This window comes from Oenanthe melanoleuca, chromosome 1 (genome assembly GCF_029582105.1).
Source record: "Oenanthe melanoleuca isolate GR-GAL-2019-014 chromosome 1, OMel1.0, whole genome shotgun sequence".
NCBI lineage: Eukaryota > Metazoa > Chordata > Aves > Passeriformes > Muscicapidae > Oenanthe > Oenanthe melanoleuca.
The window spans coordinates 86403616-86420111 of record NC_079333.1 but is presented as its reverse complement, the minus strand read 5'-3'; the positions used below and the strand labels follow the sequence as shown (position 1 = coordinate 86420111).

Below are 16496 nucleotides of genomic sequence, written 5' to 3'. Positions count from 1 at the left end.
GGGATGTGAATCTAACCTTGCATGTTAGAATATTCAGCCTGGTGAGACCTTGGGAGTCCCTGACTGCTTGCACCAACACAGAGGAACAGCAGAAAAATGCACTTGTGCTGCATGGAAGAATGGGAGATTGGATGGAGCTGACAATTGTATCATATTCTTTAAAAAATATGAAACTTCATGGCCAGGAAAAAAAGCATTTTTTTCCACCTTCATGCTGGTTTTCATAGTATTTAAGTCACTAACTGAAGTGCTGTTAGAATGGTATTTGGGGCATTGAATGAGGAAAAACATGCATTTTACCAATGTATAATTTTTTTATTTGTTTAAATAAACTACTTCTCAGCTAATTATGAAAGCATATGCACAGTATAATTCTCTTTCATTCAAGAGGAGCAATTTCCATATAACACCATCTTCAGTGAGATTGGGACAGTAAATACCCTGCATTCTACAAAATTAAATTGGTCTATACAATGTGCAAGAGAAGAAACTATTTTATCTTTTCCTCTTATTACAGATGTTTGGATTGGATCTGTAGAGGCATTTATAAACAACATCATTCAGTTTGATCTGGACTGTCCAGTGCAATCAATTGCACTCCTGTAATTTACCAGAAGAATCAATTGCTTCTGGCAAATATGCTCCAGTTACTGAAAAGCACCATGTAAATATTCAGCTTAAACTATGACAGCATCAGCAAGGAAGTAGAAGCAGCAGCTTACACTTATGTTAATTTTCAATTCTGACATGAGGGTGATATGCTTGGCATCTTTTGGAGTTGAGCTTTGAAATGTTTCTTCATCTTGAAATGTTTCATCAGAGAGATGAGCTCAGAACCCACTATGGTTCCCTCTTCTTTTTTTTAAGGTTTTAGTTTGGAAACAACCAGTAAAAAAAATGCAGTCAAAATAAAAATAAATCTAAGCAGTTTAAGTATTCAGATGGGTACCCATTTGTGCTATAACCACAAACCGAACTTCAAACAGTACTTGAGGAGAAAAAATAATAAAATATTCCAAACATTTCTTTCACTATTTCCCCTTTATTCCATGTACTTCACAAGAATGTGCAGATGTATTTAACCACCGACAGGATAATCCAGATCCTGGCAAAAACAATTGTTTTGGTACTCACAGGACAATAAATAGAAGTTTTCATATTCATGGCTATCAGCCTAATTGCTCTGTGCCAGTGGTGGCAAATGCATTTTCTCCTTGACCTCTGATGAACTGGTTTAGTGCTAGGAAAGTGGTATAGAATTTACTTTTGTAAAAGTAACCTCCAAATTCAAACCAACACTGTATTGACTCAATGCCAGTTGAACAGCAGATAAGTGAAACTCCAAGGCATTATACCACCACAAGATTCATTCCACAAAGTATGTTGCCAAGTAATTTTAACAGGTGGCTATTAATAGAAATTTAGCTCTCCTTTCCCTGTCTTTCTCATTTGCTTATGTTATACAAAAGCACTTGCTGATTAGTAGGTTTACAGGTGTACAAAACCTGCTGATACTACCACTCTAAAATAAAGACACATGCTCACAGGTTCTAACATTACTCATTCTTGTACGATTAGCTTTCCATTTTTTTCCATACTTAACTTTTCTTACAGCTGGCTTCTGTAAATACATTGACATACATTTACATTCAGAGAAAAGATTAATCAAGAATGAAGGATGAATGATATCACACCTTGAGAAAAGGAACCTGCTTAAACTGTAGTCCCTTTTCAAAAAACGCTGATGAGAAGTTTCTTGGTTAAAAACCCAAGCTGTGCCTAACCTGGTATAGACACCCATTATTTCTCATGTGAGCACTCAACTCTTCAATGTCTTTTCAGTCTTTTGTGATGTACTAAGGTTTAATGACCCCCATATGTCAGGGAAAATGAAAATCCTATAGACAGTTAAGTCCCTGTTAAAAGTGTGCAACTCATCTCTCTACTAGAAGTGTTCAATTGTATTTTCAGGATTCTACAAAACTGCCAAGAGAAGTGCTTGGAGGCTTGCAAAGAAGGAGCTGGCAAAGATCCTGTGTTACTATTTTGATGATTTCTCAACAAGTCACCTTTAATTTCAGGCTCAATAAACTTCTCACCATCCAGAAAGTCACACACTGTTCACAGGATCAAAACACAGGAAGCTGTTTAACTGTTACCACTAGGGTGGCAAAAATCACCACAGAATTATGTGTTAAATTTTCAGCTTAGATTCTGACAAAAAAGGTCAACACTTAAGTGTGGTCAGCCCTTCCCCTTTAGATCTGCTTCCTAATAATGACTGCTGAAAATAAAAGCAGGAGCAATTGGCTTTTTAAATAAAAAGCTATAAACAAACACATGTTGGACATAAACATCCTCTGGACAGGCTGCTGCACAGACACTGAGCTCACCAAGCTCTCTAACCCATCTGTCCTGCAGTAATGTCCCAGTGCAGGCAAAAGGAAGACAAAGGCTGCAGAAGCTCCAACCTCCACGAGAGACCAAACATCACAAATGCAGCTTGAAAAATTCCAACCTCTGTGACTGTTCCCACCAAGAAAACTTTAATGTATTTCCACCTCTCTTCACCAAACTTTCCATCTGGTTTCCAGGTATCAGCCAGCATGGCTGGGATGGCAGAAGCTGCAATAGTCAAGGGCCTGGCAGCTGGACACTGGCAGCCTGTGGTGCCTACTACACAAATGGTTCTTTTGTAAATTATATCTTTATCTGCTGCCACTACAGGTCAAACATGTGGTATGACACACCAGAGTTGTAACTCACCCATGTGTTACCCATCATGGGCCACCCAAAGCACAGCTCAGCAGAGATCTCAGGTAAAGAGGAAGAAACAGGAGGGACTGGGAAGTGCCTAACATCTTCACATCTCCACCCTTTCAGGGAGGTGGAAAGCATGGCATCAGGCCAGTCTCTCCAGGCAGGTCCTGGCTTGTTTTTTCAGCTCAGCTCCAGAGACCTTTTTCTTGCTGCCCAGGAGACAGAGCTGTGCTTTAGCAGAAGAGATTTAAGCTCTACAACCCCCATCCCTTTCACACAAATATATGTACATGCTAGAATACATTCTGATTCATTAAATGCAATTATTTGCTTCCACAACAGTGTTGCAAGATCTAAGAGTGCATATTTTTATTTCAAAGTACAGTGACACCAAACATGGGTATAAGAATTCTGTTCATGGGGCTGCAGCTGGAGCTTACTATTACCCTGATAAAACAGCCACTACAGCCACTTAATCTGGACACCTAAGAGAGCATAATTTTAAAAGTGTCCTCAAAAAAACTAACCCAAGCAAACAACTCCTCAAAAACTCTGGCTTGTCCATTTTTATATTTGGCTTTTTCCCTCCAAATGATAAGAACTGTTTCTCTGGGGCCTCCCCCACAATGCCTCTCATTGAAACAACTGAGGAGAGCAGCAACATGAAGGTGGGAATTCACAGCTGTGGAGAGGAAGGGGCAGAAACTCCTATGTCAGCCTCCCTGCCAAAGGAAACCTACATTGTGACTGGGGTCACCATCTATTTTCAGCTCTATGGCCAAAGTCCATAGTGGTAAAATCCAGAAGTTAGTGTAGTCCTGCTGCATTTTTAGAGAAGATGGAAAAACACCAAATCAGAACAGGCGTTAACATGAGTCACTTTATAAAAATAGCCCTTCTGAAAACATAACAATGACCCTGTCAACACCAGGAAAATGTTCTCACTCTTGCTTTGCTTTAAAGTAACTGGTAACACTGGAGACCTCAGAAAATAGGGCCTGCTTACTGCTGCTGTTTATTTTGCTTGAGTACCAGGTCAGGTAAGACTGTAAGACATGGACTGTAATGAAAATCATGTTTGAGCTCTAGAGGCCACAAATAAAAGATGTAGATTATAGGAAGGCTGCTCATGTTTCTGGACATCTGGCTCTTGGTGGCCCTGCTTGGGTAAGGACAATGGACCAAAAGGCCTCCAGAGGTGCCTGCCAACCTCAACTAGTCTGTGATTCTGTGACTGCAGTGCCACTAACACTGGAGCATTTCACTAATTTGTGTTAGCAACAGCGATTTCTAAAAAGCACTTTCTTAGTTACCTAGTTACATCTAAGAGAGTAGCAACAACTCCCACATTATGCCCTTTCCTTATTTCCATATAATGACTCTCCCTTTTCCTCTTTCCTTCAGGACTGAATGTTTGTCTTGGACATGGCCAGACCTCATTTATTAATGTTCTTCATGTTTCCACACTATGGCTTGCATTATCCTTAAAGAAATTATTGCTACCAACCATAATTGGCTATAACTCAGTGTTTGCCCGTTTTCAACTGTGACAACCTGAGAATGCAAATCTCACTGATGCTCAAGAACTCTCCTCCTTTTTTTAAAACTCAGCCCTAGACTTTAGGTGCACAGCAAATCTCACACTGCAAGATTCAGCCCTTCCTCCTCTACCAGGGCATTAAGCAGTTCTGCAAGTCAGAATTTTAAATAAGTAGTTATAGAATTTATGCTCAAATGAATGCTATGTTGCACAAGCTTTCCTTATCATGAGGGACCCATCACTCAGACAGGTTAATTTGCTTCCTATTTTGCTTTGTGGCAATCTGTATTCTTTATAGGAAGGGCAAAGAGAATTTCTCTCCACAACTTGGCAATGAGGAATTAGAGAAGCAAGTAGGTCACATTAGGATCCAAAAGCACCTCCTAGTCTAATCTCCTACCACCCAAGTTACAGCTGCCTAGGGTAGGTTTTAGATTTTTTGTCCATTTGTCAAGTATCCACACTGTTCTGCTATTCAGGTGCTCAAAGATTGCCTTCTACCAAGCTGTTGAACTTTCCAAAATAGAAGCATTCAACACCACACTCTCCAGCATGACATCTTCCATAGAGACTGGGTACCTCTGCAGAATCCTCAAGTCTGAAATAAAACCCATCCACTGCCATAACATCTTTTGTTCTGTTTTGGACAGCAAGACTGTTTCCCAATAGCTTACTGAGCTGCCACTTCAGCAAAAATTGTTTCTCTGCAATGAGGAAAAACCCACCAATGTTTGGAATGTATAATTAAAAGGGAGAAAAAATTACTGAAAGGAAAGAAAAGACAAAAAATGTTCACACGTCACAGATACTTTACATTCCGTAAGGATGCAGGGGGCACAGAAACATGATTTCTATAGGTGGCCTGAGGGAGGGTTTGATTAGACAGCAAAAAGTGTGAAATGGATAACTGGTGCCAAATACTTCAAATATAATTTGTAGTGTGATTCCAATTGGTTGCATGTCCTTTTAAGTTATTCTGACAGAAATCTGATTACAAATGCATTGAGGTTTCCTCCACTGCCTCAGAACTGAAAGACTACTCTCCCTCCAGCTGCAATAATGTGCAAGATCTCAATTTGGTGACAAATGTTCACTCAGGGGTGCTTATTTGAATCCTTACTTGTTGCAAGAGTTACAGTATTTGTATGTGGGTAAACTAACACTCAGGTAGTTTAGTCAAATTAAGGAAAACAATAGATGTAGCCTAAGTAAAAGGCTGTCTCTCCAACACCATCTATATTTACCCTGAAATTATTTTAGCCATATTTAAAACAGAACATGTCATATATCACATCAAACATGATTTAAATAGCTATGATCTCTCATAGGTTCTGTGGCATTTTATCCACTGAAGTTTTTCCCCTCCTTGTAATGTAATTCTGTTTCTTTAGATCTCACTTATCTACAGAGGTTGCAACTCATACTGACAGCACTCAATCACATAAGGCATTTAAGGATTTGGACTCAGAGGGCACAGGGAAGGAAGGAATAGGGAAGTAACATCTTAGATAACACCAGGCCCTTGTGACAGAATCTGATCTCATACTTCCCTGTTCATTATTTTAATAATTAAGCAACTTTTGCTTTTCTGTTCATGTCCTAAATATTTTCTGGAATTGAACTAGAACTCAGGATTCAGCCAAATATGGTAGCTTTCCAGGAACATGTGATTTTGTGCTGTGCAAGCACAACCCATTCTCCTTTCATCTTCTCATTTATGTACCCTTCTGTCCTGGCAGGTGTGTAGAGTGAAGACAACACCAACACTTGTTCCCCTCTCTGGGTATCTTCCTTACTTCCCAACTTTGCTCTCCTTCCAGCTCCCACTGCTGATGCTCAAAGGGACAGGGAGAAAACACAAACCCATCAATAAGCAAGTTTCCCCACAGATCTGGTCCATGCATGCAGAGCCTATAGAACAGCAGTCATAATGAAACTGTGATGAAAGCAGAGATGCAGAAGGGAGATCTGCTGAAGAACTTCAGATTCTCCAAGGCTTGGATGTTCATTCACTGTCTTGACAGGCTGAGCTGTGACAACCATTTCTGTTTCTCTTCCAGCACCTGGCCTTCCCATCCTAACCTCAGGCTGTGCTTTCCACTGTGTCAGTCCCTGCTGGACTGGGGAACTGATCCTGCTGCAAAATTACCATTTTTCTCTGCAGACAACTTTTCTTTAGGTTAAGTTACTTTAACTGGTCCATGCAGTCACCCAAGTTGCTGTACAAGAAGAGTGAAGAGGCAAAGGAGTTGCTTATCTCTCCTAGATCAGCTGAGGGGAGAAGTAAACCTTGTTGCTCTGCTCCTTCTCAGTTTCTTCTAAATCTGCAGTAGTACTTCCATCCTTGTTCTTCATTACTTAGTGTAAAGTGACTGTTTGTAATTCATAAAGTTCACTCAGACTATGGAATACACTTCAATCACAGCTGCTAATTTATACACATTCAATGTTTCCCTTACCTGATTCTTAAGCAGCTGTGCTAAAAAAAAATGTATTAATTCCCAGTAGGCTGCTCCCTTTTTTTTTTAATTTAAAAAAGAAAATGAAATTAGCTAATGGCCACAAAACTGTCTTCTTAATTTGTAATTGTCTTTATTCCCCTCTCATGTATTTATTAAAACCTATTGTACTGCTCTAGAAAATTGACTTACCCTAACTTCATCTGCTTTTTCCATTATCATCCATCTTGAAACCAGTATAAATACTCCCCTTCAATTTGTCATTCTTAGCATCTTTTTCCACCCTATCTTCAAACAGCCCCTCAACACATTAGTCCCTTTTGTCTTCTCCTGCTCCTTCCCTCCTGCTGCACAGGACATTTAGTGTATACTACTTTTGTGATGTGATGTGTCAGTATTTCCAGGTCTATTCTGAATTTTTGGGCTGCTCTCCCATGAGTGGTAACTGATACAGATCAGGTAGGTATGAGTTCAGCAGAATTGATGGAGTTGTGTCTGCTTCCATCAACAGCAAACTTTGCTCACCCTTCTCAATAACTTTGGATAAAGCAGCATTTAGCCAATAAGTGCATAACCTGCCTCCTAAGGCAGGCAGGAGTATTTTTATCACCTCCTTTTACTGAACACCACCACTGCCAGCAAATGCTGTGGCTGTACTGCAAAGTAGATTGGTGATCCTGGTCCAGAGTCCCATTCCTTTTGCCTTGCAGATCAGTTAGACCCACTGGATTTTGGTACCAAGCTCCCTTGTCTGTTATACCAAACTACATGGAGAAAGAAATAAAGGGAAGGGAGAATACCTGGTGGACACCCAGACCTCATCCCAGCAGGCTGGGATGCCACTGTGGCACATACCTGGGCACTCAGATTTTTGCTTCCTTTTTCACTCCTTCAACCCTTTCCCAGACAGAAGTCTGTAAATATCCTCATATTTTCTTTCTCAAAAGCTATTAAACAGGTACCACTGTGCCTGGGAATCCATTCTTCCATGTACTGAGACCAAGCAGGTTAAAACATCAGAACAGAGTTTTCCAATAACTCTTCCTCTCTCTCTGCACCAACAAGAAGAGGTAAAGAAATTTACACCAGCTATAAATCTAGCCCTTTCTCCATGCTCTGTCAAAATATTAAAACAAATCAGTGTATTGAGAAGAACTGTTACAGCAAATAAAACCAGACTTTTGCCTGCATCTAGAAAGGAATATTCTATACAGGGATGATGACATCTGTGTCTAAAGATGACATCAGTATTTTTCATGTCTAGACTACACAACATTCACTAAATTACTTAAAAGAAATTTTACACTGCTTCACTCCCTCAATAACTCCTCTCCTCCCTCTACATGCCTTCATACTTTCTTGATTAATATTTACATCTACCTTGTTATTCTTAGAAATAACATCTAAACATTGCCTGGCAAGTAGTCCTCCTTAAAGATCAGAATGAAATTTGGATGATCCTAGTCCATGGATGAAGCTCATCTGTGTTATCAAGACCATGTCACGTTATGGAGTACATAAAAAATAAAACCAAGTGAGCCACCAACACACTGAAAACCAACTAAACTGAGTCTTATTCCACCCTATACATTGCTTCATCTGCATTTCAGCTTCTCAATAAACCCAGACTAGCAGAAAGAATGCTGACACTGCTGGATGGTAAATGCCCCCAAAAACTTGGTCTGGTGTCACTGCTGCCCTTGCCATGAGTGGGAGAGTGGAGTAGATTCCTCTTCAGTCCTAAGTTGCACTGTGATTCTCTGCCAGTGCTTTGTGTATCTGACAAGCTGTAGATTTTAATAACATTTTGGATGCAAGTCCCTCAAAAACCAGAATTTTCACATGTCTGCCTATGAATCAGATGTCCATTCTGCATGCACATGGAAACCAGCTGGCTTTCCTCAGTGCTTTACTGAGGGCCAAATCCATAAACAGTAAACACAGGTGGCCAGGCTGACCTACATCAGCGTTTCTGGTGTGCTTAACAGTTTTCAGTGCATTCAGCATGGTAATTTCAGTGGTCAGCTGCAGGAAGAGCAGCAATTCTCCAGCAGTAACAACAGCAAGCAAGATGTGCAGGGACAGATGCTGTACTATGGTACCAAAGGATAAGAGACTGCATTCAAACATTTTCCCTATGCTGAGCTTTTCAAAACAGAGAAACTGCTTGCACAAGGACACTTTTTTCTTCAGTAAAATACAATGTTTCTGAGAAGATCAAGATCTTCACTCCCTTCTGCCCTTTGTTTTACATGCTTGGATGACCAGATTTTTAGAACGGGTCAACCAAATTCCAGAGTAGTTTATCAGTCACTTAACAAGCTGTAATACCTTGACTGCATACCAAGGTCAAATATTTCTGCAGTGCTGCTTTTATAAGGCCTTGTCAACATCTTAAATGAGATAACATTCTTATCTCTGTATCCAAGATATTTTGCAACTTCATCCCATCTATCACACCTAGCATTTATTCTGAATAGATCACATTTAGAAACAGTCTGCATACCTCCCATCAAGATGTTTTCCATCCTTCTTTTTTTTACCACCATATTATCTTTTAATTTTTCTGTTTGGCACCTCTAGCATAAATGAAATTACAAAACAGGAACCATCCCAGAATTCTGCAGTAATATTTAAGGATGTTATAATCAGCTTCATGAAAAGGGTAGGCTGCAAGACTCATTAATCCAGGCCACTTGCTTTTACCATGTATAGTCATACAAGTGGCACAGACTGAGTTTTGTTCTGCCTCTTAAAAAAAATAAATCTAAAAATGTTTCAATTGATCTTCCTTCCTCTAGTCTGAGCGAGCTGATATTTATATTTTCCGTAACATAAAAGACAAAAGCTGCACTGCCCTGCACATGAATGGCCCTTGGGCCCTGCCTGATACACTATTCTTAGCAGCTGATGTAAGCAATTGCACATGTGGCAAAATCCACATTCAGGTTTCAGAGAATGTGCATCTTCTGCTGACTGCCTGCAGATGTTGTTTTGGAAAGCTGATCACTGAAACAATGGAGGGCACAGAAAAAGGCTGCTCTGGTATAGGTATGTAACACTATTTCATTTACTGGTCTGTCCAGGAAATATATATCTTTCTGTAAAATTTTTGGCTTAGATGTTACAATTGGCTGCATAAGGTTATGGTTTTACCTGGGAAGCATCAATGAGCTACGTTACAGCCTTGCTTCATCTTTTACCTTAACTTCTGGAACTGTTTTTTTGAACCAGTTAATGCAATTTCCTATCAAATCTATAGGTCATAGGTCTTGAAATAATGCATTGAAAGTCTCTTCACATGACCACAGGATAGTCAAGAATGGCAGGGTTGATAAGGAAGACTCATACATTTCATTAGCATCTAATGGAGGGGAAAAGGGAAGAGGAACAGCACTTTTGGTCTGACATCACAAGCCTTTCTTGAGGTTGAACCAAGAAGCATCAAGATTGATTAACTAATCTGAAACTAACAGAGTTGTCAAGGCTGCAAGGCCATTGCTCCTATGGAACTGTAAACAGCCAAATGCCTTCACAGGTGCTCATCTGATGCTTTCATGTATAAAACCTGGGAGATGCAACAGGATAGATTGCACTGCTGTGTTCATCATGGCTTGCCTGCATAGCCTCACAGAGCTCAGCACAGGGCAAAAAGTGCTGTAGCTTTTCTTTCTGTTACAACCTAAGTAGTTAATCTCCGTGACCAGGTTTAGCAGGCACATGCAGAAATTTCAGCCTTCCCAAACTACAAGGAATTGTCTTCTGTCAACAGCAATCTGCACATTTCCCTGGTCAACAAAGGCTCACTTTACCAGCATGGATCAGCTGCAGCCTGGCAATATGCTGAAGCATGATTGCAGTTGCTGTAATTCTTCAAAAAGCTTGGTGCTGTTTACAAGAGTTTTTGGCTTTTCTAAGTCAGGTCTGTCTCAACCAGCATCCTTCTTCTGTCAGTCACTATGGCTGGATGTACAACAGCATCAGTGAAACGACAGCACAATAACTCTCTACTGTATAAAATACACTTCCATTGAGAATTAATACTCTGTCCATGAAATCCACAGGTACTGCTGGAGGAGTAGTCACCTATGCATTAAAAAAACAGTGAAGACTTCCAGTGCAGAGTAGCAACAGCCCCCATACATAACCTTTGCCACCATGCATTAGAAAGCTGCCACTGAGCAGCAGCTGCCACTTTTATGTCACATACTGATTGCAAAACGGAGAGGAAGGGCCATAAATCCCCTGATTTATTACAGCACACTTGCTTCTCAATCAAATTGAAACAAAGTAATGCAATGAGTAGGACATTGCACTTAACAAGCAAATTCCCAGCTCTTGGGAGGTTTGTGTCTCAGAAAATGCAGGATCTTATGTCACTGCAGATCTAAGTGTCCTGGTGTAGAAGGACATGTTAGGGGGCACAGACACTAGAAGCCCATCTAGCCTTTCTTCAGGTTTCCAGAACAGAGTAAAACCTAGCAGCAATAGCAAAGGAAATGCACCAAAAAATCAAAATCACTTGTAATGACAGAAAGCCAGCATTGTCCTACAAAACACACTGGAAATATGATGGTATCATAAAGAATTTATACTATACGTGAAAAGATTTTAAACCAAAATGATTTCATTATTGTCATTTCAGTGGGACAACTGTGTATTCTTTACAATTTACAAAATCAGTAACAAATGCTGTTAAAAATTCCTGACATATTTGTATACTACCCTGCCCTTAAACTGATCTATCAATGCATTGCCTTTGGCTACTTTCTTGGCCAGCAGCCAGTTAGTATAAGTAGTGACCTTGGATCACCTTTGTTCCAGAAGGCTGCAAAATCACACTCACCATAGTTTTCCCTGTACTCAATGCTATGTGATGAATATTTACACTGAGTTTGAAGTTATATTACTCAACACAAATATGGAAGTAGTTGTGCCAGCCACTCTCACGCCATTACAGTCATCCACATTCTGAAGTAGCTCAGTTTTTGCTGAACAGAAGCAAACACTGCTACATGCAGAAGTGACTACACATACACATAAAAGGTATAACATTAAACATCACCTGAGCAAGCATGCCATATTAATCTCAGAAATGAAGACTGTCAAAAACCTATCACATTGCTTTTGCTGTATTTACTACTGCCTGTGACAGCAAGCTACTGCACTCTCTATTCAGTGCTGAGGCTGCTAATGAGGCACACGTGTCAAGACTTGCCTTACTGAAGCATAAAACATCTCTGCTGAGTCCCTCCCTTGCCTGTGGTTTGTGTCTCTGTGTACACACACACGTGCTCGCTCTCTCTCTCCCTCTCTGTCCTATCTTCTCCCTAGAGCATCATACCATTAACAGGAACATGCTGTGCAGAACTGAGCCTCAGTATGAACACCAAGAAAATCCACTTCCTACTGCTAAATCAGTGCCAGATTGTCTTTGCAATGAGAACAGCCTACCCAAAACAGTGTTGAGAGGAGGTGTAAAGTGACTGGAGGAGTAAGCCAAGCTTAGTAAAGCATCCACATAGTGCTTGAAGTGACAAGACTGAAGTGAAAGTCAACCTCGATAAGACTGGAAAAGACAGCTCCATGTATGTGTGCAGTCTGTAACTGTGTGAATCCACAGTGTTACAAGTGCAGCAGTACCACGTTCCCACATATATGCTCTCCTGCTGTTGTAGTGACAGGTCCTGAACCTACTGATTCTAAGGTGCTGCCCAAGCTAAATTTGCCCTCACAGATTTAAGAGTGGTTAGGACATTCTTCTGAGAAACCCCAATTATGGCATATGCTGCAACACCAGGGGATTTTAAATACAGCTGGGATGGGAAGCTGGAGGGAAGAGCAGGGATGGATGGTAAGGTATCCAGACAAAGAAGCTGTATCATTATGTTGTACTGGTTTAGCTTCATGGGTGAGCAGGACCGTTCTGCGACAGCCCTGCAGCCGGTGCCAGGCTGGGCTGCTCACCCAGACCACGCTTACCGAGCCTTGCTCAGGCTGAGCGCTAGCGTGCCTTGCAGTCACCCACCGAATGGCCTTGGGTCCTGCCGCTCCCGATGCCTTCCCCAGCTGTGCCGGCAGCTGGCATCCAGCCGCGGACAGAGGGTGGGCGGGAGCGCGGAGCCGGACATCCCCCCAAACCTCCGCGGAGCTCCGTCCTTACCGTCTCTGGGTCATTCTCAAACACCTCCCGCGCCTCCTCCTTGCTGCAGTGCTCCTCCACGCACTCCCTCTCCAGGTGCCCTTGCTTGGTCTCCTCGAAGATCTGGTAGGCTCGCCGCTGCCTGTGCCGCAGGAACTGGGCGGCTTCCGGGGCGCGCAGCAGCACGGCTGGGCGGCAGGAGCAAGAGGAGCGGGAGGAAGGACAGGCACGGTGAACAGCCGAGCCCGCCTGGCCGCCCCCGCTCCCCGACCCCCACCGCACCCCGCCCGCCCCTCCGGGGGCACCGAGCGCTCTCCTGCCCGGGGCTCCCGTGCATCGCCAGCGCGGCCCCTCTCCCGCATCCCCCGACCCCGCCGCCCTCACCGCAGCCGCTGCGCATCCCGCGGGGCGGCGGGGGATGCTCGGCGGCGTGTGTACTCACTCTGCGAGCAGTCCGCCGCCAGCAGGACGAGCAGCAGGGCGGCCCCGAGGGGCGCCGCGGGATGCGGCATCACGGCGCGGCGGCGGCCGGGCCGGGCGGGAGCGGCAGCGGCGAGCGCGCAGTGCTGCGGAGCGCGGCGGAGCCCGGCGGAGCCGCTCGCCCGCCCTGCCCAATCCTCAGCGGGCACCGCAGCCCGCACAGCGCCGCACAGCCGCACACCCGCGGCGGAGCGGCCGCCCGGCCCGGCCCCGCTACCTGCCCGGCCGCCCGAGCCGCCAGCCGAGCGGCGGGGGCGGGCACGGCGAGTCGGGCCGATGGGCGGCCAGCGGGAGCGGGAGCGGGCGGGGACTGCGCCCGCACCGCCAGGCACGCCGCTTTAATAGCTCCGGGCACATCGCTGCGAGGGGAGAAACCAAACCCGGCCCAGTCCTGGCATTAATTAGAAAATTGGGTTCCCCACACACACCGACACAGGTTTTCATCAGAATTGCATTTGAGTTTATTCCAGTATTTTAGGATGAGCTCCCCAGGAAAGAGATGAATGTCGTTTATTACCAATATGTTGCAAGCCATGCTTTAGTGTCCCTTGTCCCTCCGTAGTTACACAGGACACATGCACTGTGGGAAGCCTTGTTAACTGTAACCTAGAGCGGTAGGATCAGAGCTCAGAGCTGCACGTAGGCTACTTATTTCCACTCCTTTAAAGCCACCCCTTTTTTCTGTACTGCTCTGTCTAAGGGTCAATGTGACAGCAGTAACACCATATCTACACATTCTTCAAGAAAACTTCAGTGGCATAACTTATTTCAGAAAAAGAACTTGTCTAGTTTAACTTTGTTATTTAGGTATATCTAATACAGTATATTATATACACTGTATTAGATATACAATAGATATAGATACAATCTTTAGATACAACAGATATATCTACAACTAGATATACAATAAATAATGTGTCACCACAAAAATACTGCTAATATAATATAACAAATATAAATAATGTATTCATATCATATATAGTTGAAGTAGGTGAAAACAGCCTCATTCAGCGCAACTGTCCTGAGGCTGGTATCTTCTATCTCACAATGGCCAATAGCAGAGATACAGGTAAGAGGTATAAAAACATATAAACTGCTATTGAGTGGCCTTTTCTTTCTGTTTTCAGCTCCTGAAGTGCTGAAGAAAAGCTCTCAGGTGAAAACTGTACAGCCACGAATGTGCCACTTCTCTGTGAATTTGTCAAATAGCTTTTGGATCTGTTGGTACACCTGGCCTCCAGGAGTGGTGGGAAGGTCTCAGATTCACACAAAGGCTGGACAGGAGCTTTTCTCACTAGTTTTAAATCCAGTACTTAATTATTTTACAGGGTACTTGAATTTTTGTCATCTAAGGAATAGTGAATGATCATGCCCTATTTGTTTTCACCATACCAGTCTATAGATCTCTCTAATAAGATTTCAGAACCATCCTTTTTCCTGAACTATGGAGCTTTGGTCTCTTACTTGTTTCCAAACCCCTTTGAGCTGGCATTGCTCAAAGGAGCAGTCCTTCCAGTCCCTGTTGCTTTCTCCTGTCCTTTGTCTGCATCCAGTTCTTGTGCTAGCATGCCACAAACTCAATCAGAATAATCCAACAAAAATGATTAATATTTTTCAGATCAGTTCCCCCACTGAGCTGCTGAACAGCTGCACAAATACCAAAAGGGAGAGGCTTTCAGGGGTGACAGCGAGTAGCTGCAGGCAAAGGAGCTTGGACCTAATTTTATCAGCAAAGCTGGCCAAAATGGTTTATTAACCTACAGCTGAAGGCAGAGGTTTCCTAGGACTGGCTGCCACTTTGTGTCCCCCTGCCCACATCCACAGATGTGGCTGTGCCATTTCAGCTCAGTCACCTGGCAGGAAACTCTTCCTTTTTGTGAGTGTGTGTGTGTTTTCTACCAGGTTACTGTGCTGAACAAGCTCAGTGACAGCATGAGGAAGTGTGGAGTGGGATTGCAGCAGTAAATCCATAGACTACTCTGGGATTGCAGCCTGAGCCCCCCAGACAGAAACCATTTCCTGTCTTTTTATCCTGCCTGTGTATTTTCTATTTATACTTCTTTTCAGACAATGATTTCATAGCAACAGAGTTCTGCTTCTTTCTTACTTCTGTTTTTTTTCTTACTGTTTTCAAACATTGCATGGGTCACTTCTTGGCCTGTTCTTCCCAAAAGCCATGAACAAGGGGTCTGAGATCTCTTTCCTGAGTGGAGAACACTTTCTGAGTGCAGATTTACCAGTGAGTACAGAAGGTGAGAGTTGTCTTTCATGGGTGTGTCACTTTGTGTGTCTGTATATTAAATTTTGCTTGTCATTTATTACCCTGTCATGTTAAGAGTGTTATGAAGTGATACAGCCAAGCCAAACTGAACAGCTTCTTGCTACAAAAGCAGGTTGTCCTACTCTGCCTTCTCTCTATGTTTCCACCTTATTCCTGGATGTACAATCTTTGTATGCTTTTGCTGCTGATGTGACTTCTCAGCAAGTCAATTCAACTCACTAAGCCAAGATAAAAGCTGGGTTGTTTGGCTTGATTACCAGTTTAAGATTTGTCTGTTCAGATGAATTTTATTTTATCTGCCAACTGACCTCATGGCATTAAGCTTCTCCATAAAATTTCTGGAGATGTTGAACAGCAGAGATTTTTGTGGGTTCTGGAAACTGCATTATATTGTGTAATCTAATGATGAGTTTTCTTTCTTTCAGATTTTTTTTATCCTTTTCTGTTTATCCCATATGATCACACTTTAAAAGCACATGGTAAAAGACCAGCTCAAAAGCTTTTTAAAATCCAAGTATCTAATATTATTAGAACCATCCTTATCTAAATAAATATCACTCCTTGAATCTCCAATGGGTTTGCAAAACAAGACATCCTTTTTGGTATGCAATGCTGATTCTTGTCCAACATATCATTTAGTTCACAGTTCAATTCTTTATTATGTTTTCCAGTAAGTTACTTGGCACAGACATCAAACATTGATTTTTGTGAGCTCAGAAGTCTTTTCAATAGTTGTATTTTCCACCTTCCATTCTTCTGGCATGGTAGCATTCAAGGCAGATTTAAGCAATGAGTTGAATAAAGCAACAGTTTAATTTTCTTCAGAATTCATGG

General features: G+C 42.5%; 1 protein-coding gene across 1 annotated transcript in view; it reads right to left on the bottom strand.

Annotated features, from left to right (window-relative positions):
- Positions 1–13638, bottom strand: part of GAS6 (growth arrest specific 6) — a 38812-nt gene extending 25174 nt beyond the window's left edge. Inside the window, exons 1-2 of the mRNA XM_056482345.1 lie at positions 13344–13638; positions 12923–13089 (exon numbers count right to left, since the gene is read on the bottom strand). Of these exons, the coding sequence (XP_056338320.1) occupies positions 12923–13089; positions 13344–13413 (237 nt within the window). The 5' untranslated portion in view covers positions 13414–13638. The remainder of the gene's footprint in view (positions 1–12922; positions 13090–13343) is intronic.
- Between the last annotated feature and the right edge of the window lie 2858 nt (positions 13639–16496).